This window comes from Carlito syrichta, unplaced genomic scaffold (genome assembly GCF_000164805.1).
Source record: "Carlito syrichta isolate Samal-C Ts95f unplaced genomic scaffold, Tarsius_syrichta-2.0.1 Scaffold308825, whole genome shotgun sequence".
NCBI classification, from domain to species: Eukaryota; Metazoa; Chordata; class Mammalia; order Primates; family Tarsiidae; genus Carlito; species Carlito syrichta.
Genome location: NW_007252921.1, coordinates 787660 through 814606, shown reverse-complemented (window position 1 = coordinate 814606; position 26947 = coordinate 787660). Strand labels below are relative to the sequence as shown.

The 26947-nt window shown below is 42.8% G+C and overlaps 1 protein-coding gene and 1 pseudogene across 1 annotated transcript; one reads left to right on the top strand and one right to left on the bottom strand.

Annotated features, from left to right (window-relative positions):
• Positions 1-9305: 9305 nt before the first annotated feature.
• On the top strand, positions 9306-9611 carry LOC103268408 (annotated as a pseudogene).
• Positions 9612-12694: 3083 nt separating this feature from the next.
• Positions 12695-26947, bottom strand: ZNF425 (zinc finger protein 425). The gene is made up of 4 exons (XM_008065988.2): positions 26886-26947; positions 19994-20120; positions 17759-17917; positions 12695-14871 (listed from the first exon to the last, which is right to left on the bottom strand). The coding sequence occupies exons 1-4, from the start codon at positions 26901-26903 to the stop codon at positions 12917-12919; spliced, it is 2259 nt and encodes a 752-aa protein (XP_008064179.1). The 5' UTR covers positions 26904-26947; the 3' UTR covers positions 12695-12916.

The window sequence follows — 26947 nt, the reverse complement described above, 5'->3', positions numbered from 1 at the left end:
CCGGTGGTGTAGCACCTGCCTGTCTTTCCAGCTACTTGGAAGGCTGAGGAGGAAGGGTCACCTGAGCCCAGCCAGGCTGCAGTAGCCATGAGCATGCCACTGCACTCTAGCTTGTGCAACAGAGTGAGACTCTGACTCCAAAAAGAAAAAAAGTCATACAACAAAGCTGATTTGTGGGGGGGAGGGTGCACAGTGCTATGTAGAACTTTAAAAAATAACTTTTACGTTTATAGGAGTATAACTTCTATACTCTTACATAGAACTATGAATTTTAACTCATGTATAAATATGTGTAACTGACACCATCATCAGGCTGTTGTAGAAGCCCAAATTCAGGCTTGTGTCCCTGATGCACAGCTGAGGTGGAACCCTGAGGCACCAATGCTTGGAATTAGAGAAATGTTTATTGATTTGGTCAAAGCAAGAAGGCAAGAAAGCAAATCTCTGAAACTGATCTCATCAAAAAGAAGTAGCAGAGAGTTTTTATGCAGCTGAGGGAAGCAGTAAGGGAAGGGGAGTTTCAGGGAATCAAGGGGAAAATCTGTGTTTCTTCAGTCACAGAGAACATCTTGAACAACCAGTTTTCTGGCCATCAGCAACTGTTGCAATGCCCTTCAAGGAATTCAATCTCTCTGCACAGTTTCTTCGTGACCCTGAGGTTATCTCCTCCTACTTGACAAAGAAACTGTACATCAGCAGTTTATACTTGTAGTGTGGGTACAAGGGATATTGGGCAAAAAGTGAGCAGTTAGCATGCAAGGAAGCAAGGGACTGAGCAGAATTCTTATTTTAGTCACTAGCAAGGGTTAGGGTGCTAAACTCTCAAGGGGTTCAGTTACAAGGCTATTTTCATCATCCTTTAAAATGCCCTTGGAGTATCTTGTGAATCACGTTCTTTCCAACATCTGTATCTCCCAGCCTGGACTGATTTGTTTCCCTCCCTATAGTTTTATCTTTCAAGAATGTCACTAAGTGAAATCATACAGTATGTAACCTTTTGAAACTTAGCAATTAGTTTCACTCAGCATAATATATTTGAGACATCCACATTGTCACCTGTTTCCGAGTAGCAGTGACAGTGGAGACTCGCATCCATAATCCCGGCTACTCAGGTGGGAGGAACCCTTGAGCCTAGGAGTTTAAGGCCAGTCTGAGAAACATAGCAAGAACCCCCATCTCTCAAAAAAATTAAATGCATTTGTATGATGGATGTATTACAGTTTGTTTATCCATTATCCATTGAAGGACATCTGGGTTGTTACAGACTTTGGTAATTATGAAGAGAGTTATTGCAAATATTCAGGTACAGGTTTTTGAGTGAACAGAAGTTTTCTTTTTCCTGGAACTACAGGCGTGTGCCACCACACTTGTCTAATTTTATGATTTACTGTAGAGATGAGGTCTTGCCAAGTAGCCCAGGCTAGTCTCAAACCCGTGGGCTCAGGTAATCCTCTCACCTCGGGCTCCCAAAGTGCTGGGATTATAGACATGAGCCACCATGCCCAGCCTGAACAGAAGTTTTCATTTGTCCAGGATAAATACCCAGAAATGAGACGGCTGGGTCATTCAGTAAATACATGTATAACTTTATTTTAAAAACTGACAATTTGCCAGAGAGGTATTACTGTTTTGCATTCCCATCAGCACTGTGTGAGACTTCAAGATGCTTCACACGCTCCATAGTACCTGTTATTATCAGATGTTCTAAGGTGTAGAAAGTCTACAGTGCAGGGCACTGACAACTGGTCATGATTCAAATAGGAGCTTTTGAGCCATCCCACCCAGCAAAGTATCACAAGTATGAAACAGTCCTTAGTTTTAGGAAAAAGACATAAAATTTTAACTGTTACACAGGAGTTGAGAGAATCAGAGGCAGTGCAATCTACTATTTCTCCTTTTCACTTTCTGATTTGGCAGATCTAGAAAGCAGAAGGGTTACAGTGGGTAATTATCAACTTCAAAAAACTAAATGAATTTAATAACCAGGCCTGGGCCTTATTTTTTTTTTTCTATACTGGAAGATCGTTCTATATTATATTTTATTGTATGTGGTTGCTAATCTGGTAAGTGCATTCTTTTCAATAATCATTCACGTTGGCCTCCAAACATAATTTTTTTTTCACCTGGCAGGAACATAAATGTACTATCATTCCGCCACTACAAGAATGCCTCCTTCATGTCCACAGTTGAAGTGATTGCACAGCAGCCTTTCAGGGCCAATGAGATATCCTTGTGGTTGTAAAGGTAGGCTTACCTCTTTCTCTTTTCAAAGTAATAAAAGCAATACCTCTGAAAAAAAATTCCTCCTTCTGGGGTTCATAATGTATGAAGTGAATGATCATATTGATGACATATTGATTGGTATAATTCAGAAGCCATTGTATCTCAGGTTTTCTCTTCTCTTATTCATTTTATGTCTATAAGGGCATATGTTTTTGTTTATGAAGCCTCTACCACCAAAAAGGAGGCACAGAATTTGGTGAGTGTATTTGAATAGCAGAGGAAATAGCCCATACTCATATTTCAGCCCCATTGTCCGATTGCTTAAGAAGCATCAGAATTTTGTATAATGGAAAACAACAAATTACTTTGGAGATGATAAAGCAACTAAACATGATGAGCTTCCTTTGGTTTGTAACACTCAGTTACAGTTATGACCTTCCAGGTATTTATCCTTGAAAATGTGGGGGCTTTAGCAAGTACTTGAGTAGAATAGATGGAATTTGTTTTGTGATATCTGAACCACCAGGCTGCTGAGGGTTTTATTTCTTAGAAAATCAGTTAGCAACTGCCTGTGGGCTTCAGTGAAGAGAGCTCAGCTCACTGAGGGATATCAAGCTCTCTTGAACCTGGTTTGATAGAATAATTTTTGAAGTGGGACAAATGGTGGCCCTATTCTTACATGAAAATGATACATACAGGATTGAGAAAATCCCACCCCAATGGAGTTTTAGTCTTTCATTCAATTAAGGCTGCACTGTTAACAACTAGTCCTTTTCTTTTTCTTTTTTTCCTTTTTGAGTTGGAGTCTCACTCTGATGCCCGGGCTGGAGTGCAGTGGCACACTCACAGTCACCCCACGTTGACCCGCTGGGCTCAAGCAATCCTCCCTCAGCCTTCCAAGTTGCTGGAATTACAGGCATGTGCCACCACGCCTGGCTAATTTTTTTTATGGAATAGAATTCCATAGAATGTTTATTGTAGAGTCGAGGTCTAGCCAGGTTGCTCAGGCTGGTCTCAAATCTGTGGGCTCAGGCAATCTTCTCACCTCGGCCTCCCAAAGTACTGGGATTACAGACTTGAGCCACCACGCCCGGCCTGGCCAGTCCTTTTCAAGAGGTGTCCCCTATTGCCACCCCAGGGATACTTTTGGTGTCCTGGACCCTTGCCCATGCTTGGACCTTAGAGCTGCTGCACGGTTCACAAAAGACTCCATCACTAAGGCCCTTGCAAACTGGTGTTGAGTGGCAGCCACCTTATGGATGACCAAGAGAAATGATACATGTGGCGGACGAGAAAACTGTTTTTCAACTGGGAAATTAAATGCAGTACAGTGAGACATCGCCCTTATTTTGTGTAGTGCTTAATGGTTTGCTTGCCTGCTTTGGCTATTGGCATTGTCCTGATTAGAGTATTCATTGGGTCTAAGCCTGATAGGGCAAGTGTCTATGGATTTATTAGCTAGACATATTTATCAAGTTTAAAAACCTATTTTGTAGGGGTAGGCGAGGAAAAAGAAAAAGAAATAAAAACCTATTTTGCTGTATGAATTGCTAACCAGCCTCACGTGGGGATTTACATTATTATGGAGCTACTATCCACTGCTGAATCTATCTTCAAGGGTCTTGCACAGGTAGTCATATAGAAATAGGGCATTGCTGACACCATAGACTTTAATTAGGAACAGGATCATTGCCTATAAAAATCCTAGACATGTGCTTATAATCTAAATACAAAGGGATCGTCATCTTAGTTTGCCTTGACACCTAAAGATCTGATGTGTGGACTGGGCATGGCGGCTCATGCCTGTAATCCCAGCACTTTGTGAGCCTGAGGCAGGAGGTAACCTGAGGTCAGAGTTCCAGACCAGACTGGGCAAAATAGTGAGACTTCCTCTCCACAAAAAATGGAAACATTAGCTGGGTATGGTGGAACATGTCAGTAGTCCTAGCTACTCAGGGGGTTGAGGCAGAAGGATCACCTGAGCCTAGGAGATCAAGGCTGTGGTGAGCCATGATTGTGCCACTACACTCCAGTCTGGGTGGCGGAGTGAGACCCTGACTCAAAACAAAGCAAAACTAAACTAACCTAAAGAGCTGCTGTGGATGAACTACTTATATATATGTAACTGCTGTCCCTACCTTAAAGCTTTTCTTTAAAAAACAACAAAAATATGATTTAACAACAATAAAGCTAATATTAAAAGAGGTATTCTAATATAAATGCTGGTACTATAGGTTTTTTTTATATATATAAACTTCCAGTCTGCCCATACACTTGTACTTTTTATATGGTTATATGATATATGAGATTATATATATCATTTTATGGTTTATTTTTTCACTTGCCATATAAAAATGTTTCATGTTTCTCATAATCTCATAATTATATTCTTAAATGAATGTAATTTTTAAGGTAGTATATGCATCTGCTAGGGCTGTCATAACTAAATACCAAAGACTTGGTGGCTTGAACAACATAAATTTATTTTCTCATAGTTCTAGAGGTTGGACATCTGAAGTCAAGGAGTGGCAGGGTCTGGGGCCTCCCTCTTGGCTTACAGATGTCCACCTTCTTGCTGTAGCCTCACTTGGTCACCTCTCGGTTCGTATGTTTTGCCTAGTTTTCCAATTCTAACGATGGCATATCATTTTATTTTTTATTTTGTATATACTTTTCCATATACCTACATGGTCTTCATATTTTACATTTTAACTGCTGTATAACATTACAGCTAGTTGATTTGACTTAGTTTCACTAGTATTAACCCTTAGTTTGTTTCTTCTGTTCATTGATATTAATGTTTAACCATACAGCATTTTTTTCCTTATTTTGAATTACTCCATCGGACAAATTTCTAGAAGAGGAATAATTGGACTTTAAAAAGTGATTATTTTTAAGACTTTTAGTTTATTTTCAGATTGTGCATCAATAAGTATGCAAATAATATGGGCAAGAGTCAGCTATCTTGAAGGAAACAAAAGCAGAGCAGAGAGGCAGAACACAGAGGATGTTTAGGGTAGTGAAACTACTCTGTATGATACCATATTGGTGGCTACATGTCATTAAAATTTGAATTTACCAGACCCTGAATAGAATTTCATAGAATATACAACACCCATGAAATGCACAACACCAAAAGTGATCAATACTGTAAACTACAGAATAGAATGTACAACACCAAGAGTGAATCCTAATAAAAACTGTGGGCTCCGGGTAATGATGATGTATCAGTGTAAGTTCATCAGTTGTAACCAACATACTATGCTAGTAGGTGATGCTGAGAGTGGAAGAGGCTACACAGATGTGAGGGCAGAGGGCATATGGGAAATCTCTGTACTTTCCTCTCAACTTTGCTGTGAACCTAAAACTGCTCTTAAACAAAACATAAAGTCTATTTAAAAAACAAAACCAAAGTCTTTTTTTCCCTTGAAGGCATCAATACACAAACATATTCTCCTGCAGCCTCACTGGCAATATTATAATGTCTTCATTTTTATTAACTTTATAATGGAGAAATAATATTTTCTAATTGATTAATTCACAGCTGTAGAGCCACTTTTTCAATATTAACTTGATTTCCCTTATTCGACTTTGTGTATAGCTTTTGTCCAATTCACCCTTAGAGTTCCATGTTTGAGATGACATAGATTTGTCCATTTCAGTTCTTCTTCCAAACACAGTGTGGAATAGTCTTTATCTTAGTTCAACAGAATTCATATAGCAGGTCATCAAACTTAGTAGTGATTATAGTGATGCCTCAAAAATCTTACCAAAATGGACATTCTCCTTTCCAAATCCTTTTAAAATTCCTGCCTGCCCCCCTCTAAAATTTGCCACAAAAAAACTAAAGACCTCAGTTTAAAAAAAAACAACTGTAGCATTTCTACATGCAAAACAAACCATTTTTGCAATGAACAAATAAGATTTGAAGAAACAAAAGGAGTTGTGAAAATAAAAAAAAGCAGGTGGAAAGTGAATGTCCAGGGCAAGGCACCGTCTCATCCCCTTTGATTTTTGTTGTTGTTTGGTTTTGAGTCGGAGTCCCACTCTGTCACCCAGGCTGGAATGCAGTGGCACACTGACGCCCACTGTGGCCTCAACCGGCTGGGCCCAGGCAATCCTTCCACCTTAGCCTTCGAAGTAACTGGAACTACAAGCACACACCACCATGCCCAGCTAATTTTTTGATTTACCGTAGAGATGAGGTCTTGCCAAGTTGCCCAGGCTGGTCTTGAACCCCTGGGCTCAGGCAATCCTCTTGCCTCCACCTCCCAAAATGCTGAGATTACAGGTATGAGTCACCATGACTAGCCCCCTTTGATTTTCAAGAGGAATAGAGATGTGTATGTTGAAGGTAAATGCTTCAATGCTAGAATATTCTTATTTTTAATCATTGTTGAACCATTTCCTCATTACTCTTGTGGCTTCTTGCTCAGTAGCATAGCCGATATTAAAAAAATCAGGGCTGGGGTTAGCAGCGCATTCAGTACACACAGCTTTGTCAATTTCTGTCTCCCATTCTTGGGACATGGCTCCAAGTCTTACACAGGAAGATGAAAACCATCTGGTTTGAACGCTTTCCTCCCCACCCACTCCATTTCTGTGGATGTCTCTGCTCACACCTTTTAAATCACCCTTATTGTCTTGATAGAATCAGGACCCTTCCTTACTAAGATTCATTTCCAGAGAGCTCTAACTTCTGCTCACACTACCTCCAGGACATCTCCTCTGGCTACCCTTTCTCTCTGTGGCATTTCCACTCTTCTATTGTAAATCCTCTGCCATCAAACAATCCCCATCATGAAAATTTTTTTGAGACATTCCTCTCAAATTTAGTGTTTGTAAAAATTGGGAGGGGATGAGTAATGATACAATATTAGTGTGACAGGATCACCTGTGAGAGCTTTGAAATGTACATACATTCCTTGCCCATCTAATAGGACCTAGAACCATGGTCTCAAGAATGTTTTGCTCCGTCCTCATGTATCCCAGTAACCTAGCCTGCCCAATCTTTCTTGTATTTCTTTCAGATCCATCCTTTCTTTCTCCTCACTACCCCAAATCCAATTCATTCGTCCTTCTGATCATTCAAGAATTTCTAGATTTCTATAATGTCTACTTCTTCTTTTGTTTTTTAGTTGGAGTCTTACTCTGTCACCCAGGCTGGAGTGCAGTGGCATGCTCATGGCCACCGCAGCCTCGACCTGCTGGGCTCAGGCAATCTTTCCACCTCAGGCTTCCAAGCAGTTGGAACCACAGGCACGTTCCACCACACATGGCTACTTTTTTGATTTATTGTAGAGACGAGGTCTCACAAAGGTGCCCAAGCTGGTCTTGAACCCCCCTGGGCTCAGGTAATCCTCCTGTCTCAACCTCCCAAAGTGCTGGGATTACAGGCGTGAGCCACTGTGCCCAGCTCTTTTGTTTTTTAATAGAGATGGGGGTCTTGCTATGTTGCTCAGATTGGCCTTGAACTCCTGAGCTCAAGTAGCCCTCCTGCCCCCCCAACTATAAATGCACCTCGTCCGGCCCTAGAGTGTCTTCTATTCCAGATACGTGATAGGCAAAAATACAGTGATGGAGAAAATACAAAAACAAGATCATACGGCTGCCCTCCAGGGGTTCATCTTTGAGGGGAAGCAGAGTTTCATGTGAAGAGTGCTATTAGAGAAAGGTGTTTAGAGGTGCCAGGAGAGGAGACAAGCACATAGCTAAAAGGTTATTGGTGTCTGGACTGAATTATGAAATATAAAGGAGTTAGGTAGATGAGGAAGGAAGGACATTCCAAACAGATGGAGAAGTCATGAGAGTAAAGTAAATGTCATTTGACATGGCTGAACTCATACTGTGAATGGGTAACATGATTAAGCTGCAAAGGCAGGTCAGGGTCAGCTCCTGGGTTCTCTCTCTTTTTTTTTTGAGTTGGAGTCTCACTCTGTCACCCAGGCTGGAGTGCAGTGGTGTGCTCGTGGACACCACATCCTTGACCTACTGGGCTCAGGTGATCCTTCCACCTCAGCCTTCCGAGTAGCTGGGACTATAGGCACACGCCACCATGCCCAGCTAGTGTTTTGATTTATTGTAGAGATGAGGTCTCGCCAAGTTGCCCAGGCTGGTCTTGAACCTGTGGGCTCAGGCAGTCCTCTCACCTTGACCTTTCAAAGTGCTGGGATTATAGGCATGAGCCACTGCGCCCAGCCAAGGTAGATTTAATAGATATAATTTCACAAGTGGAAAATCCAGGAGAGTGCAATGAAGGGGGTAAAGTAGGGTTGATACCGTTGACAAGTCATTTTGGGCATGATGTGTTTGAGATGCCCATGGAAGTAAGGAATTCCTAGAAGGAAGTTGAAAGTATGGAGCTATAGATTTGAAAGTCATCAGTACATATGTGATAACAGGTTAAGTAGATGCACAAGCTGTGGCTCAGGAGAGCACAACAGTCACGCGAGCAAACAGACACAGCTAGCTCTCGGCTTTGGTGGTGGGACTGCTTCTCTCATCCTCGATGAGACGCCACGAGCACACGCTCCTACTCCTGCCTCCTCACCCTTTGCTTGGGTGCAGTTCTGCATGACTGGGTTCTCCAGTGTTAGCGCTGCCACAGGTAAAAGTAATATTTTGATCTGTCTTATTTCTTACTAAGAACCTAGGCAGGGAAGAGAGTGCTATTTCCGGGGTGCATCTAAAACAAAACAAAATAAAAAAGCAAAGTGCCAATGATCAAATTATGGGAAATACCAACAGGTTAGCAAGTAGATTCAGAAGAACTAAAAAGAAAACAACGTGAACATAGACAAGCCAAAAAGAAAACGATGTCTAGGAAGAGTTTTAAGAGCCCACTACCGGGGGCCTCCCGCCCTCCGCCGGGAGTCGCTTCTAGGTTCCTCGAGCGCCACCGGGTCGTGGGCGCAGCCCTGCGGGCCCTGCGGGCCCTGCGGCTGAGAGCGCGGTCGGCAAGCCGGAGCTCCGCGGCGCTCCTGGCCGCCTCGGTTCGCTCCGTGGCGGGAAGCGCCTTCCCCACAGGGAGCGGGGCATGCATGCAAGCTCGAAAAAGAAAAACGACTTCTCCCTCCTAAGCCATGGCATACCAGCTGTACAGAAACACCACTTTAGGAAGTCTTCAGGGGAGCCTAGATGAGCTCATACAGTCTCAACAGATCGCCCCCCAACTTGCCCTTCAAGTTCTGCTTCCCTTGTATCAGCGTTGGCCTAGAGGGCCAGGAACAGAGTCCATTTCAGGGGCTTTCTAAATAAGTATAGATTCCGTATGGATTTTTGTATTGAATGATGTTGAACTCAGAGAGGTGACAGAATTTATTAAAGTGGATGAAGTGAACATTGTAGCCTATGATGGAAAAAATACTGGCTCCAATACTACAGAATGAATAGAAAAAAGTGACTTTTGTATGCCATCTTCTGATATTATTTATCACTTTTTGAAGAGAAGTATAGAAGAGACTTTTAAAAAAATTTATTCTAGCAGAATGCAGGAATGACTACACTGTGCTATGCCAGAGAATCTCCATAGAAAAATAACTTTGATAGAAAAAACTTTGGAGCCTCTTACATTACCTTTATTATACAGCTTGAAAACACATAACTTTTTTAGATGACAGATAAAATGGTGTTGCCTTCCTAAGAACATTCTTTAATAAACTCATTTTAAAACTAAAAAAGAGTTGACTACTCAGCAATGCCAAAGCTGTGGATGAAAAGGTCAAAGGAAGCACTTAAGAGATTATTAATTTCAGTGACAGACATTCCCTTGAGTGGCTGAAGCAAAGACAGTGGGCTGAGTGGAAGAGAGAAGGGACATAGTCTTCAGCATATTACAAAAAGCACAGCGTTTGGAGGAAGTCTGATAGGATACAGATCTCAGCTCCGTTTACTACCTCTGGTGTCGGGCAAGATAGTAGAACTCCTTCTGTTTTAGTTTCTCCATTTAATATAATGGGAACGGGAGGGAGTTTACAATTCTAGACAAAGTTTTGGCTTCTAGAAGTCAAAAAAGGAGGGTACCTCTATGAAAATCAGTCACATTACAGAAAAATATTGTTTTAGGGACCTACTGGAATTCGTCAGTGCGAACTAGGTGAAAAACTGCAGATTATGGAGTGGACCTACAGACTCTCTCCTAGTCTTCAAAAAATATACATGGGGGACTGGCACAGAAATGGCAATAAGGGGTGCGCCTACAGTCACACTAAGGCAGAATTCTAGGTGCTAAAGGTGAGCAAGTGGAAGTGGAGAATGGAGAGGAGCTGAGAACAAGGAAAGGGACGGCTTTAAGAAAGGAGAAAGGAAATCTATGACCTGTAGTAGTGGGAACTTTCCAGATGTTCATGTTTGTTAGGAGTCAGGGATTCCCTTGCCTGGCAAAAGCAGTTAAGCAGAAGTTTCTTTTCTTTTCTTTCTTTCTTTTTTTTTTTTTTTTTTGAGTAGGAGTCTCTGTCACTCAGGTTGGAGTGCAGTGGCAATCACAGCTCATGGCAACCTCAACTGCCTGGGCTCAGGAGATCCTTCAGCTTCAGCCTCCTGAGTAGTTGGGACTGAGGTGCGTGCAACCATGCCTGGATTATTTTTTATTTTTTACAGAGATGACATCTTGCTATGTTGCCTAGGCTTGTCTCAACCTCCTGGGCTCAAGCAATCCTCCTGCCTCAGCCTCTCAAAGTGGGATTACAGGTGTGAGCCACCATACACAACCAAGCAGAAATTTCTATATAAGCTGTCTTCCTTGCCCCGAATCGGGTCACATGTTAGGGAACACAAATTGCTCTGTGGCCAATATTCAGATTCTGGATAGAATAAAGACCAAGTTAATAATGGACATTATAATGTGAGGATTAAAGTGAGATTATGATTGTGAAACATATAGTAGAGTGTCTGGTAAACAGTGGGCATTCAGTAAATCTAAGACAATAAGTCTAAGAATCGTATTCCCTCCCCTTGCTAAATTCATACGTTGAATCCCTAACCCCCTGAGTGACTTTGTATTTGTAGATAAAGCTTTATGGAGGTAATGAAAGTTAAATGAAGTCATAAGGGGAGCACCTAATCTAATACCTCCTCCTACCTCACACACAGAAGGCCATGTAAGGACACAGCAACAAGGCCAAGTCTATAACCCAGGAACAGCTTCATTAGACTCTAACCCTGCTGGCACCTTGATCTTAGACTTCCAGCCTCCAGAACTGTGGAGAAAATACATTTCTGTGGTTTAAGCACCCGGCCTGTGGCATGCTGTTATGGCAGCCTGAGCAGATTAATATACCCCATAAATGTAAGCAACTTTTATCACAAGAAGTTTTATTACAAAAGAGAGAAGAAAAAGGCTAAAGGGAGTTTAACTTGAATTCACACTGGAATGACCAGAATGTCTTGCAGAAACAGGTTTTCTTCCTCAAGTCTCTCCATTCACCAGATCAAATGTTCTCAAACTTCAGTTTACACCAACATCACCTGGGAAGATTGTCACTCAGCTCATCTGTGGAGGGCCCCAAGAGTGTGCATTTTTAACATGCATCCCAGGGAAAGACAGAGTTGTCCTGAGGTACACTGAAGAAGAAGCCAGCCAATGCTGAAGTTTGGCCCACACATGCCCAGGCACAGTTAACGTATTTTTTGCTTTACTCAAAGGTAGCAATGACTTACCAACAGGCACCCACAGGACTGTGCCATCAGAGATAGCATCTTTCTTCTCTTTTCATAGACACTATAATTCTTTTAACACCCTTGATCCTGGCTAATTCTGACCTAGGTAATTTGGGACCATATTTAGTGTTACACACACAAAATCATGAAGTCCCTCAAATCTCCTAAGGAAAGCTATTAGTTTTCTTAAGAGTAATGTTACACAGTCTGAGAGATAGAGGAGAGTTTGCTAAAATAGCCTGGAAAATTACCTTAAAATGGCAGATGAGATCACAGGGCAAAAAATGAAGTAATGCCCTGAACTGACAGTATCTTCTCCTTTGGTATTTTCCTCATGTAAAGACAAATATATTTCTTTGAGAACTGACACAACGCTGCTAAAAATGCAGATGGGTTAGATAAATAACATTGCTTCTTCCTCACAATGGTGGACTTTTGGGTGATTTAAATTAATCAGAAGTAATAATACTTATTTTATGGGTAATCATCTTAACAAATGAGATGGTGGAAGACAGCATTTATTTTTAGCAATATAGAGAAATCCCTCCAAGAAACAGATGTCCTAAAACTTGATCTGAAAGAAAATGAAATCCACTATGAGAGAAAACTGAAATTTTCAAAACAAATTTAAATATGGAGGCCTGGTAATGGAAAAGCTGACTGAAGAGTATGTGGGAAATGTTCCTGTCTGTAATATTTCTTCATTCAGGCTGTGGTTTCTGAGTTTAATGAAGGGATTATTATGCTTTTTGATGACACTGAAAATATCTGTCAAGACTAGCAGATCTGTATAAAATTTCTGCCATAACCTGGCAGGCCTTTCCTATGTGGGTTACCAAAGGGAAATGTCTCTGACTGTCTGTGCCTGGATTATTCAGAACTTCGGTCAAGGAGCCATCAGGTCCTGCTGACTGTGCCTCTGCCAGCATGTCTGTAGCCAGTATCCTGTTAATTCTTTAACCTGCCGCGACTTGAGCCAACAAAACTGCTGGCTCCACCTACAAGATGTCACTGTGGGACTGCCACACAGCTTGACCTAGAGATAGGAGAGCTTTTGCTGGGCATGCACAGCAATGTGAGTCTTCAGTGCCCCCACGTATGTGAAGCTCCTTCCACACTCATCACAAGAAAAAGGCCTCTCCCCACTGTGAAGGTACAGATGGGCCTTCAAGCTTCTCTTCTGGAGGAAGCCTTTGCCACACTCAGTACACCTGAAAGGCCTCTCTCCACTGTGTGTATACAAATGGACCTTCAAGCTTCCCCTGATGCAGTAGCTCTTGTCACACTCTGGACACTGGAAGGGCTTTTCACCACTGTGGACGCGAATGTGTTCTGTGAGCCTGTACTGCTGAGTGAAACTTTTGCCACACATAACACAAGAGAATGGCTTTTTGCCGCTGTGCTGGAGCAGGTGGCCTTTCAAATTTCCTTTGAGACGGAAACTTTTATCACACTCAGGACACTGGTAGGGTTTCTCTCCACTGTGGACTCTCAGATGTTCAGTGAGCTGAGACTGATGAGTGTAGGTCTTGCTACACTCACCACATGCAAAGGGCTTTTCATCCCTGTGCATGCGCTGGTGGAACTTCATAGAGGCCTTCCAGGAGAAGCTCTTGTCACACTCAGGGCACTGGAATGGCTCCTCTCCACTGTGAAGCCTCATGTGCTCAGTGAGATGTGCACGTCGCCGGAAACTCCGGCTGCACTCAGCACAGGAGAATGGCTTTTCTGCAGTGTGGACCTTGAGGTGCTGCGTGAGCCTTGACTGCTGAGAAAAGGTCTTTTTGCACTCACCACAGGGGAATTCCTTTTGCCTGTCATGGACTCTGGTGTGGCAAGCGAGCTTGGAGGGCCGGGTGAACTTCTTGCCACACTCCCCACAGGAGAACGGCTTCTCCTCACTGTGCAGACGCTGGTGGGCCTTCATGGCATTCCTCCAGAAGAAGCTCCTGTCACACTCTGGACACTGGAAAGGCTTCTTCCCACTGTGCTGCAAGCGATGGGCTTGTAGGCTTCTTTTTAGGCGGAAACTTTTATTACACTCGGGACATGAAAAGGGCTTCTCTCCTGTATGGACTCTGATATGCTCATCGAGTTTAATCTTGTAGATGAACTTCCTACCACATTCATCACAAGAAAACGGCTTTTCTTCACTATGTGTCCTCTGGTGGGTCTTCAAAGCAGCCTTCCGAGAAAAGTTTCTGCCACACTCTGGACAATGGAAGGGTTTCTTCCCCCTGTGCTGGGAAAGGTGGACCTTCATACCCCTCTTCAGGCGGAAGCTCCTGTCACACTCCGGACACTGGAAAGGCTTCTCCCCGCTGTGCAGTCGGAGGTGCTCCATGAGCTCGCACTGTTGGGTAAAACCCTTGCCACACTCCCCACAGCAAAATGGCCTTTCCCCTCTGTGCAGACACAGGTGCTTCTTCAAGTTGGCTCTGTACCGGAAGGTCTTGCCACACTCAGGGCACAGGAAGGGCCGCTGGCCTGTGTGGACCACCTGGTGAGTGACAAGGCTGCCCTTCAGATAGTAGCTCTTCTCACACTCACTGCACTGGAACCGCTTCTTCTTACACAGGAACCTCTGGGTCCACCTGAGTTCTGATTTCCCTCTGGATCTGTTTCTGTACTTTGGATATTTGCAGGGCTGGTTCTTGGAATGGCTCTTTTTGTGCTTTACCCAGTCACTCTTTACCTGGAAGACTTTCCTACAGACGTAGCAGGTATAAAATCTTGGCCCTGCCAGAATTTCCAAGTCACCTAGAGTATCTGGAGGCTTATGCCATAAGTCTTTCTTGCCCTGATGAGATGCCGTGATGCTAAGTCTTTTATTTAGAAGCTCTTTTTCTTGGAGAGTTAGAGATTGGAAGGGGGCTCTTTGATCTGAAAGTATCTTTCTCTCCTTCCCGGATAAGGTAGCACCCAAGTATTGTTTTGGAAGATCATTTAAATGGCATTCTTCCTTTTTTGTCCTGTGAGTTCCTTTGTCATCTGGAGAGGAAAAAAATATTACTCTCATCAGTGATGTGTCTACTATACAGTGGGTTCAAGGACTAGCTTCATGTCGCTAGCAAAGTGGGAAGGAGAATTCCAATTCTCAATGACTTGGGAATCTGTCTCCTGTAGGTAAATTATATTTAACTTTTAATTTCCTTTCACTATTTGTCAAGGAATGGCTTAGCATCGAAAAAATGGCAAGCAAATACATCTTGTGAATTATAAATGACCCTCAGAGGGTAAGCAGAAGATAGAGAAAATAAAAATGAGTTACTCTGAAAATCTGACTGCACCATTAAGTCTATGAAATAAATAGCACAATATTTAAGTATTAAGAAAGGCTTACAGTTATATTCTTGTTCCCCCTCTACCACAGATTTTAGAAAACATTTTCTGGGAGAAATACTAATAGAAAGTATCTTTCTTAGGAACGACAAAATGTCAGTTCACTGAATTCACAAAGAAGACTGTTGAAATTATTTCCTTTTCCAAGGAACTCTGCATTATAAGAAAGTCATGTTTACATAGGCACAATCACTACTTTTCCCAAAGTAATACCTATGACAGGAAATAGAGGAACTTGAGTTATCACATTATTACCCACTAGGTCTGGAGAGGATCACTGCAGACATTCACAGAAACAACTGTATTTCACAACTGCTTTTCCTCCAAAGTCCTGCTGTACTGGAAAATGGAGCTCTACTTTTTTTTTTTGAGTTGGAGTCTCTGTCACCCAGACTGGAGAGCAGTAGCCACTCCCGGCCACTGCAGCCTCGACCTGCTGGGCTCCAGCGATCCTTCTGCCTCAGCCTTCCAAGTAGCTGGAATTACAGGTGCGCACTATCACGCCTGGCTAATTTTTGATTTATGGTAGAGATGAGGTCTTGCCAAGTTGCCCAGGTGGGTCTCGAACCTGCAGGCTCAGGCAATCCACTCACTTCAGCCTCCCAAAGAGCTGGGATTACGGGCTGAGGCACTGAGCCCGGTGAGCTCTCCTTTTATATCTCTCAACCAAGGAGGAAATCCAACTGATACTGCCCCTGGGGAATTCTCACTGTGCTCTGTGATCATCTTCACAACAACATAGGTGATGCTTCCAACACAATCATGCTATTTAGTAAGTTAGCCTGGATGACAAAAGCATACTTACCTGTCTCCTTGAGTCCTATTTCTCATCACTGGAAGTTTAATCTTCCTAAAAACACACTTTTACTATTTAAGCTAGGCAGAGAACCAGTAGTGATTATTGGCTGAGTACAACCTTATACGATGAGCTCATTTATTTTTAGGGATAGCCACCAGTTACTAAATCTTTGGTATTCAAAAACCTTCCCAGGTTCCTCCTTTTCTACAGGATGAAGTCAAACTTTTCAACTTGGCATTCCTGGCCTCAGACAATCTGGCACCAACTTATGTTTCCCCTCCCATCTCTCACTATGACCCAAATGTAACATTCAGCTACAGGGAGGTTGGTGTCTTCTCTGTTTTCTAAGTGTAAGAATGTGTTCCCACCTTTGAGCCTCAGCTTATGTATGACCCCTGCTGACTCTTTTTCCCCTAACCAAATCTGCCCATTTTTTTCTATTTAAATCTCAATTCCTTTAGAGTCCTCCTGGGATAATGCTATCTCTCCTCCATTCTTTTTACTCTAAATCCCTATAGCACTTTCTACCCTGCCACTTATTATTTTATTAACTCATATACAGTCTTAATTTATAGCTGACTAATTAAACTATACACGGTTCAATATAATTTATTAACTTAAGAGCCAAGTAAGTAAGATGATCAATATCTAGACTGTAAGAATTGCTGTGTGACACACACATACACACACACACACACACACATTATATAAGGTTTTTCACCCTAGTCTAATACTAACATAGTCCTGTTAATATGGTAGGCACTCTATACTGGTTAGATGAATGGATAGACAGTGGCAATGAAATGAAACCTTGGGATTTATTTTATCCTCTTGATGGAGCTTTGATGCATTCCCTGGGTTCAGATTGCCTTCTTCTTCAGAGGAGTTCCTTGACTCCCAGGTACTTTGTAAAACACTCACATACTATAAAAAGTGAAAGATTCCCTTAAATATTAGCAGTGTTAAGATAGTTCAAATGTTTCCCTTAAGATACAAGGAACTCAAGAGGAATTCCTTCAAAAGGAATTTTTTTTTAACCCTAAGTTAAAAAAATCTCTATTAATAAAAAAAGCTGTATAAACTTAGAAGAATTTTTATTTCTCTATATTCAAATGGACACAATGGTGTGACAGGGAGGTGGATTTTCTTCAGGGCTTTGAAAAATTGATCCCTTGCTCTTTTACAAAGAATCCTCTTCTTTCCACGTTTTTAACTTTTATTGTTTAGAGACAAGGTCTTGCTCTGTTGCCCAGCCTAAGTAGTGGTGTGATCATAGTATACTGCAGGCTCCAACTCCTGAGCTCAAGTGATCCTTCCACCTCAGCCTCCCAAGTAGCTAGGACTACAGGCCCACACCACCATGCCTGGCAAATTAAAAAAAAAAAAAATTTTTTTTTGTAGAGACAGGGTCTCACTGTGTAATCCAAGCTGATCTCAAACTCCTGGCCTCAAGTGATCCTCCTGCCTCAGCCTCCCAAAGTGCTGGGGTTATAGGCGTCAGTCACTGAACCTAGCCTAGGTTTTGGGTGTTTTTTTAAATAATGTAAATATAACTTTCCTTTTTATAAAAGTAATACATTCTTACATTTGCTAGCCATTTGAGTAAAGAAATCTAACTTTTTCCACCAGAACAGTATTTCTTATTACCTATGTCTAGCCAAGTATCCAAAAAGAACGATTCAGGAAACAAGGCTAGGAAGAGTAAATGATTCATAACCTTAAGTCCATTTTACTCACCAAAACATGGCGACTTTCCAATATTCTTCAAGTTCAACTGTTCATCAGTAGAAGGGCTAACTGTCATTCTTGTTTCTTCTAAGCATCCCCGATCTCTGATTAACAGCATTCTCCCTTGTTCAATCCATGTGATCAGATCTGGCTTGGAAAAAGCATAGCCTGTGAAGAGAGTTTGCATTGACTCAGTTTAGGCTTCCTGATTACTTAACTAAAAATCATTTTCATAGTTGACTTTGATTCCTGGAGACATGAGACTGAAGTTAAGAAAAGGAAGGAAGGTAGGAAGGAAAGAAGGGAGGGAGAGAGGGAGGGAGGGAGAGAAGGAAGGAAGGAAGGAAGGAAGGAAGGAAGGAAGGAAGGAAGGAAGGAAGGAAAGAAAACCTCCTTGAAATTATGTGCATGACAACAGAATACAACTTCACCAAAATTGTTCAGCTTAAATATTCCCAGCAACATGTCACAAAAGTAAAGGAAGTAGAGAGGTTAAGGATGATGAGGATTTTTAAAAGGCTGATATTCAGGCAGAAAATATTCAAAAGTGATCATTATGAGTACAATGTGCTTAGGAAAAAAGAAGCTCAAAGGGAGTTGAGGCGGGAAACTCAGTCACTATACTTTTCTGACTACATGCCTTACATCCAAGGAAACGAATTGTTGAGGTACCAAAATTCTTGATCAAGGAAGTGAAGGGAACAGGGAGCTGTTAAATGACAGTGATTAAGAGGTAGAGAGTAATATAGCCCAATGGCATAAGCATAAGGGTTTGAAGGGTTTTGATATATCAGTACAGTGATTTTAGAAGCTGCAGCAGGAAGCTCCTTCATCACCTTTGTGGTAGTAACTAAGGCTCAGCTCTCACATCAGTGATTTCCTGAGTGAACTGAGTACCACCACCATTAGCAGCACGTCAAGGGCTTGTGAAAAATGTAGATCCCTGGGCCAAAGTCTGATTCTGCTAAATTCCAACCTCGGGGCTGGGATCTGGATGTTCTGTAAAGAAAATCACTAGCAAGTAATACCATTTAGTTTTTAAAATCTGGAAAAATCAGACTGATTATTGAAGTTCAAGGACACTAACTGTGATAACTCAAAACTTAACGCTGGATCAGCACATGGCTCTCGTGTCTTCTCCCTGCTGGCCACTGGGCGCCAGTTTCTTCAAGTTAACCTCTACATGCTGGGGTATCCCAGGGCTTGTTCTATCCTATCTACATATTCTCCCTAGAAGATTCCAAGTAGCCATTTAAAATGCCATCCATATAGTGTCTCCCAAATCAGTAAATTCGTTCTAACCATCACTTTTAATTCTAATTTTGTATACCTGCTTGTCTAGAAATCTCTATGAGCATCTTAAACTCAGTGTGGCCCAAACCTGCTGCTCCCCAACCCTTCCTCCTATCCATGAAAAAAGTCACTTGCCATCAAGATATTCAAAACCATTTGTATACCTAACCCTGAATTGTACCCCACATCTTCAATATAAAAAATTAGGAAAAAAAAAAAAGATATTCAAACCCAAAGTTGAGTTGATTATTTCCACCTGTTTACTCCACACCCAATTCATCAGCAAAATCTAGGATTCTACCTTCACAACATATCTGGAGACCACCTACTTCCTTCTGTCTTTCATTACATACCTGGTTCAGCCACCATAAAATCTCACCAGGCTCTTGGCTGGACTCTTTCCTTTCATTGCGCCTCACTTTCCTGGAGTTACCTAAGTCTCCCATCCCACTGCTGTCTTCTCGCTTACTCTACCCAGGTGCTCTTTCTTACCTGTTGTATCCACACTGTGCACTCCGTTATAGTCCAGCTTATTCTAATGTAATAACTATGCTCCCTTCACAAAAGTCATAGATCTTGTGAAAATGGGAAATTCATCTTATTCAGGCAACATAAGCAGGCACTAAAGTATTAGTTAAATAAATGAAAGAACACACTTTAAATAAAGAGGAACAATTCAATTACTGAGTGATTCTAACTGTGGGAGAAATGGGGGAGGGTTGAGGTGGGAGATAAATAATGCAGAATATTAATAATGCTGAAGGCACAGATACTACTGGATAAAAAGGGACAAGTTAAATATTCCTAGGTCATTATCAGAAGGGAAGGAGACATTATAAATGTAAATTGGACACAGTATCATGTTCAACCAGCCGACAGCCCACACATGGAAGGAAGCCTATTGATATTAAGTTGGCTCCCAAAAAGTGGTCCCTTAGAAGCCCATCTTACCCAGGGAATCAAGGGTCTCATAATTGGTCTTCATCTCTTGCTTATACATTTCTTTCTGCCATTTCTCCAGGATTCCCCACTCTTGCTCCGAAAAATATAAGGCCACATCATCAAATGTCACCATTACCTGGAATAACAAACAGTATGTACATACATTTTTCACTTTAAGGCTACTTTCATCAGCTATCTCTGGATGATGCCATATTATATCATGAACAACATAATACAGGAGTCACAAATGTCCCCTGGAGCCAAATAAAATGAATGAATTAACAACAGGCCTTAGAGCACATGCACCATCTAAAAAGGGAACCTTGACCAGGTGCCGTGGCTCACACCCGTAATACCAAAACTTTGGGAGACCAAGGCAAGAGGATTGCCTGAGCCCAGGGGTTCGAGACCAGCCTGGGCAACTTGGCAAGACCTTACCTCTACAACAAAACTAGCTGGGCATGGTGGTGCATGTCTGTGGTTCCAGCTACTTCGGAGGTTGAGGCAGGATTGCCTGAGTGCAGCAGATCAAGGCTGCAGTGGCCATGAACATGCCACCGTACTCCAGTCTGGGCAACAGAGTGACACGCCAACTCAAAAACAAATTAAAACTTAAAAAATAAGAAAGTATAAATTAAAAAGTTATCTAGCATAACTATTAATGTGGCATTTACATTGTTTTAGGTAATTAGAGGTAACATAGAGCTGATTTAAAGATATGAGAGGTACCCAGGCATGGTAGCGCACAGCTGTATTTCCAGCTACTTGGAAGGTTAAGGTAGAAGGATCACCTGAGCATAGTAAGTTGAGGTTGCAGTGGCCGTGAGCATACCACTGCCCACCAATGTAAGCATCAGAGTGAGACTCTTATTAAAAAAAAAAAGTAAATGAGAGGATGCGTGTAGGTTATATGCAATTTTATATACGCCATTTTACATAAGAGGCTTGAGCATCTGTGAATTTTGGAATCTGTCAGGGAACCTGGAACCAATCCCTCACAGTTACCAAGGGACAACTGTATTCCATCACCACAAAGAGCTCCCTTGTTCCAATCCTTTATATGAACTAGTCTCTTATCCGTTACGATCTTGTAATTTCAAGAATATTATATAAATGGAATCATATGGTATACAACCATTTCAAATTGACTTTTTTCAATGTAATGTCCTTGAGATTCATCCAAGTTGTCATGTTTATCAACACTGTCACGCACCATATGACATTTCTGTCAATGACGAACAGTGGTCCCTTAAGATTATAATACAGTTTTTGTTTTGTTTTTTGAGTCTGAATCTCACTCTGTTGACCAGGCTGAAGTGCAGCGGCATGATCACAGCTCATCATGGCCTTAACCTACTGGGGTTAGGCAATCACTCTGCCTCAGCCTCCCGAGTGGCTGGGATTATAGGTGCACACCACCATGCCCAGTTAATTTTTTATTTTATTTTTCATAGAGATGAGGTTTCACTATGTTGTCTAAGCTGGTCTTGAATTCTTGAACTCAAGTGATCCTCCCACCTTGGCCTCCCAAAGTGGTGGGATTACAAGTGTGAGCCACCATGACTGGCCTAATACTGAATTTTTACTGTACCTTTTCTATGTCTAGATACACAAATACCATTGTGTTACAATTGCCTACAGTATTCAGTACAGCAACATACTATATAGGTTTGTAGCACAGGAGCAATAGGATATACCATAATATCCTAGCTGTGTAGCAGACAGTACCATCTAGGTTCATGGAAGTACATTTTGATGTTTGTACAACCACAAAATCACCTAATGATGTTTCTTGGAATGTTATCTTTGTTGTTAAGCATGCATGACTGTATTTTATTCTTTTTTTTGAGTCAGAGTCTCACTCTGTCGCCCAGACTAGAGTGAGGTAGCGCTTCCAACCACCGCAGCCTCAATCTGCTGGGCTCAGGTGATCCTTCCACCTCAGCCTTCCCAGTAGCCGGAACTACAGGTGGATGCCACACCTGGCTAATTTTTTTTATTTATTGTAGAGATGAGTCTTGCCAAGTTACCCAGGCTTGTCTTGAACCCCTGGGCCCAGGAAATCCTCTCGCCTCTGCCACCCAAAGTGTGGGATTACAGGTGTGAGCCATCACGTCTGGCATGGCTGTATTTCTTTATTGTTGTTGCTGAATAGTAATCCATGGTATGGATGTACCATTGTTTGATTAACCATTCACCTATTGAGAGATATTTTGGTTGTTTCCAGTTTCTAGCTATTACAAAAAAAGCTGCTAAGTACAGGATTTGGAGTAGGCATGTATTCATTTTTCTAAGATAAAATCCCAAGTCTATATAACTGCTGTGTCATGTGGTAAGTATGTGTTTTTAAAGGAAACTGCCAAACTATTTTCTAGAATGGTCAAACTACAAGGGGAGACCCCCCCCAAAAAACTGGAATTTATTTATTAAAAATTGTGTGTATATTCTTACATGTTCAAACTTGACCCTTCAAAGTACTCTGTTTGATAACAATGTACCTATCGACTCTTCCCACTGCTCAAAACAGTTTTTGAACTCATTTTGATGCCTTTTAGTGCTTCTGCCTTGTTTATTGTTGTTGTTTGTTTCACCTCTTCCACATCAGTAAAACGTTTCCCTTTGAGGACGTTTTTTCATCTGGGGAAATAAAAAAAAGGCATTTGGGGCAAAACTGGGTGAATTGGGAAGGTGGGGCACGAGAGTCATGCTTTTTTTTGGTAAAAAACTGCTGAACACTCAGTACCATGTGGGCAGGTTGTTTGTGTAAATCACCCATCATGAAATAGACAAAAATGTTGAAAGAATCTCAAAAAATATTCACTGAAGTTGAATGCAGCCTCTCACAATAATGCCAGCTGGTACACTGATGCCAATGAGCTTCTAGAACACTTAGCAGGGGAAGCCTATACTACAAGGGGCCCACCCTCCAAAAAATATTCGTTTTTGGGGAAATTTCCCCTCATATTTTACATTCCTGACAACAATGTATAAGAGATAGTTTCTCAGCACCCTCTTCAGCATTTGGTAATGTCACTATTCTTTATTTTAACTGTCCTAATAGGTACATAGTCATACTCGCTGTGGTTTTAATTTGCATTGTCCTAATAAGTAATGATGTTGAACATCTTTTCATGTGCTTATTCCCCTTGCATATATTCTCTTTGGTAAAATGTCTCTTTACATCTTTTGCCAATTTTCTAGTTGAATTTTTATTTTACTATTAAGTGAGAGCTCTTTATGTAGTCTAGATACCAGTCCTTTGTCAGATATGTGGTCTACAAATATTGCTCTCCAGTCTGTATCTTGTCTTTTCACCTTCTTAACAGGATCCTTCACAAAGCAAAAGTTTTTAATTCTGATGATGCCTGATTTCATTTTTTTTCCATTATTGTGCTTACGATGCCACATCGAAGAACTTTTCACCATGCCAGAAGTCCCAAAGATTTTCTCCAAGGTAATTTTCTATAGTTCTTAAAGCTTTATATTTTACATTGGGACGTGCCATCTTTTACAGAAAAACTGGAAGTGTACATCATTCTATGTAAACTCTAATCTTGGCAACTAATAATCACTTTTTTTTTTTTTGAGTTGGAGTCTCACTCTGTCGCCCAGACTGGAGTGCAGTGGCCGCTCGCGGCCACTGCAGCGACCTGCTGGGCTCCGGTGATCCTTCCACCTCAGCCCTCCAAGTAGCCGGAATTACAGGCATGCGCTACCACGTCTGGCTGATTTTTTGATTTATTGTGGAGATGAGGTCTCGCTGCCCAGGCGGGTCTCGAACCTGCGGGCTCAGGCAATCCACTCACCTCAGCCTCCCAAAGGCGGGGGATTACAGACTGAGCCACCGAGCCGCTCACTTTTTTTTTTTTGAATAGGAGTCTCACTGTCACCCAGACTGGAGTGCAATGGCATACTCACAGCCACTGGAGCCTCAACCTGCTAGGCTCAGGTGATCCTTCCACCTCAGCCTTCCAAGTAACTGGAACTACAGGCCCATGCCACCACTCCTAATTTTTTTCATGTATTGTAAAGGTAAGGTCTCGCCAAGTGGCCTGGTGGTCTCTAACTCCTGGGCTCAGGCAATCCTCTCACCTCCACCTCCCAAAGTGCTGGGATTACAGATGTGAGCCACCACGCCCAGCTTAAATTTACAATTTTAACAAGGGTGATTCAAACAAAATGTCTACAAGCCATGATTGACTCAAGAACCATTAACCAACCTCTGGTATGGATTGGACGAGTCAGGGGTGCTCTTCCTGGGTGTTTCCAGGACAGATCCGCTGTGGCCATAGAGAAGCTGCTGAACATATATATAACTTGAAAATTTCTGTATCACCCCTTTCAGATTTTGTGCTATAAATGTAGATGAGAGTCTACCAAGAAAAGCACTCAACATCTTGAAAGATGGCTAGGGCTCTTCCCAGTTGTATAAAAATGTTGGTCACAAGTACTGCAAAGTAAATTGTCCCAATAAGGGAATCTAGCAGACCTAACATTTGACACTCAGGTTTGGAGAGAAAAGTTGCCAGCTGGGTACGGTGGCTCACGCCTGTAATCCCAGCACTTTGGGAGGTGGAGGCTGGAGGACTGCCTGAGTCCAGGGGTTCAAGACCAGCCTGGGCAATTTGATGAGACCTTGTCTCTACAATAAATCAAAAAATTAGCTGGACGTGGTGGTGCATACCTGTGGTTCCAGCTACTTGGAAGGCTGAGGCAGAAGGAACATCTGAACCCAGCAGGTCGAGGCTGTGGTGGCCGTGAGCATGTCACTGCCCTCCAGCCTGGGTGACAGATTGAGACTCCAACTCAAAATATTAAAAAAGAAAAATTACAGAGATTAAATTCTATCATCAGAACTATCATAGGGTCAGGTACAGTGGCTCACACCTATAATCCCAGCACTTTGGGAGGTTGAGGTGGGAGACTTGCTTAGGCCAGGTGCTCGAGACTAGCAAAGGCCACACAGGGAGACCTCATCTCTACAAAAAAATACAAGAATTAGCAGAGCATGGTGACACGTGCCTGTAGTCTCAGTTACTCAGAAGGCTGAGGTGGAAGGATTTCCTGAGCCCAGGAGATTGAGGCTGCAGTGAGCCAGGACTATCCCGCTGCACTCCAGCGTGGATGACAGAGTGAGACCCATGACTGACCAAACAAACAAAAACCTATCACAGGAAACAAAAGCTTAAGTATCAACTATTATTAACATAACAAACAAGTTTAAACTTGTTTTTATAATGGAATTTCAACAAAATTCCTACATCTTCCTGTCTCCCACCCACGTTTCTCACCTACAAAAGACTCATTTGTGACCATATTCACAATTAGCACCAAACTGCTGCAGTGAAAAGGAAAAATTTTAAAAAACGGCTTCATGTTTATTCTAAATAATATAATAGCCAAGGAGTGGGACTAGCTGGTTGCACATGTTCTATGGATTCAAATGTATAGCCTAAGAGCTACCACAAACTGTCACAGAACAGAAAGGACATTCTAGGAGGTTCTCAACCATTTAGAGAAGACAGAAAAGAAAAAAATGGAGCTGAAGAGACTCAGCCTGAAGAAACAGGAGAGGAATCTGTACCTGCCAAGGGAGGCTAGAAAGGGGGTGGGAGGCACAAGGGAAGAATAAAATGCAAACAGGATGCATGACATTCCAGTGGGGGTACAAGGAAAACTTGCGTATTTCAAACAGGTTATCCTCAACTGAATGAAACAGGGCTTCCTGGATTAAGCCTCAAGATATGCCTTTCAAACTCTAAAAACCGTGATCAAATTTTCCGTTACAATATTGGAGCACTGGCGACAAATTTGATTTAGGATAACCACACAATCTGGTTTCAAGTCTTCTGTCCCTCCCTTGAGGATAGTCTTCAAGTCTCCATTTTCTCTCGGCTCGTTTTCCCTCCCCTAACTTTTTTTTTTTTTTTGAGTCGGAGTCTTACTCTGTCGCCCAGCCTGGAGTGCAGTGGCACACTCACGGCCACGGCAGCCTCGACCTGCTGGGCTCAGGCGATCCTTCCGCCTCATCCTTCCAAGTAGCTGGAACTACAGGCATGTGCCACCACGCCCGGCTAATTTTTTGATTTATTGTAGAGACGAGGTCTTACCAAGTTGCCCGGGCGGGTCTCGAACCTCTGGGCTCAGCCAATCCTCTCGCCTCGGCCACCCAAAGTGCTGGGATTACAGGCCTGAGCAACCGCGCACTGCCCTTCCCTAACTTTTTCTCATCCCCTTACACAGATGCTCATTCCCGTGGCTACCTTCAGCCAGAGCATGGAACAGCCACAGCCGTTATTTCTGAGCCCTAAAGAGACCCCAAGGTTCATAGCCCGGACACTGAGGGCGAGGACACTGGTTGGTCTGAGCCGACAACCACCGAGACACCGGACTTATCCACCCCGCCTCTGCCAGTCCAACTTTATTCATTTATTCAAAGAGACGAGGTCTCGCTGGAGGCTGGAGGGCCGTGGCTCTTCACTGGCGCGATCCCACTACTGACAGCACTGGAGTTCCGACCTGCTGCGTTTCGAGCTGGGCTGGGTCACCCCACTTTGGCACCCGGCTGGCCCTGCTCCTGGGAGGTCCGTATTGACACCGAACTTAGGCGGACGCCGATCGGCAGAGCACATTACAGCCCAGAGCTCCCGAGCTCGAGCATCCTCAACCTCTGTCGCCCAAGTAGCGGGGACCACAGGCGCGCGCCACGGTGCCAGCCAGAACAACTTTGTCCAGGTCAACTCTGGAACACGCGCACCAAAACTGCGCGTCTCCAGCCCGAGCTCGGAGCAACCCCCCGGGGCCGGGCTCCCACTGCCTCACTCCTTGGGCGGGACCCCACTCCAGCCGCGCCAGGCACCAGACTTTCGGCAGAGCCTCCTCCTCCACCGGCCCCTCTTACCGAAGCCGGCCTGGCCATGGCGGCTCTGCGGGAACCCGCCCGGCAGCGCAGGGAACTCAGCT

Bases quoted from the DNA above. Each gene is read 5' to 3' on its own strand.
- ZNF425 (XM_008065988.2), bottom strand. The intron at 17,918-19,993 runs GTAAGATGGGCT...CTCTCTTCACAG, and splicing joins TGAGACCCTTGATTCCCTGG to GCTATGCTTTTTCCAAGCCA. The intron at 14,872-17,758 runs GTGAGTAAAATG...TTTCCTCTCCAG, and splicing joins TGGAAAGTCGCCATGTTTTG to ATGACAAAGGAACTCACAGG.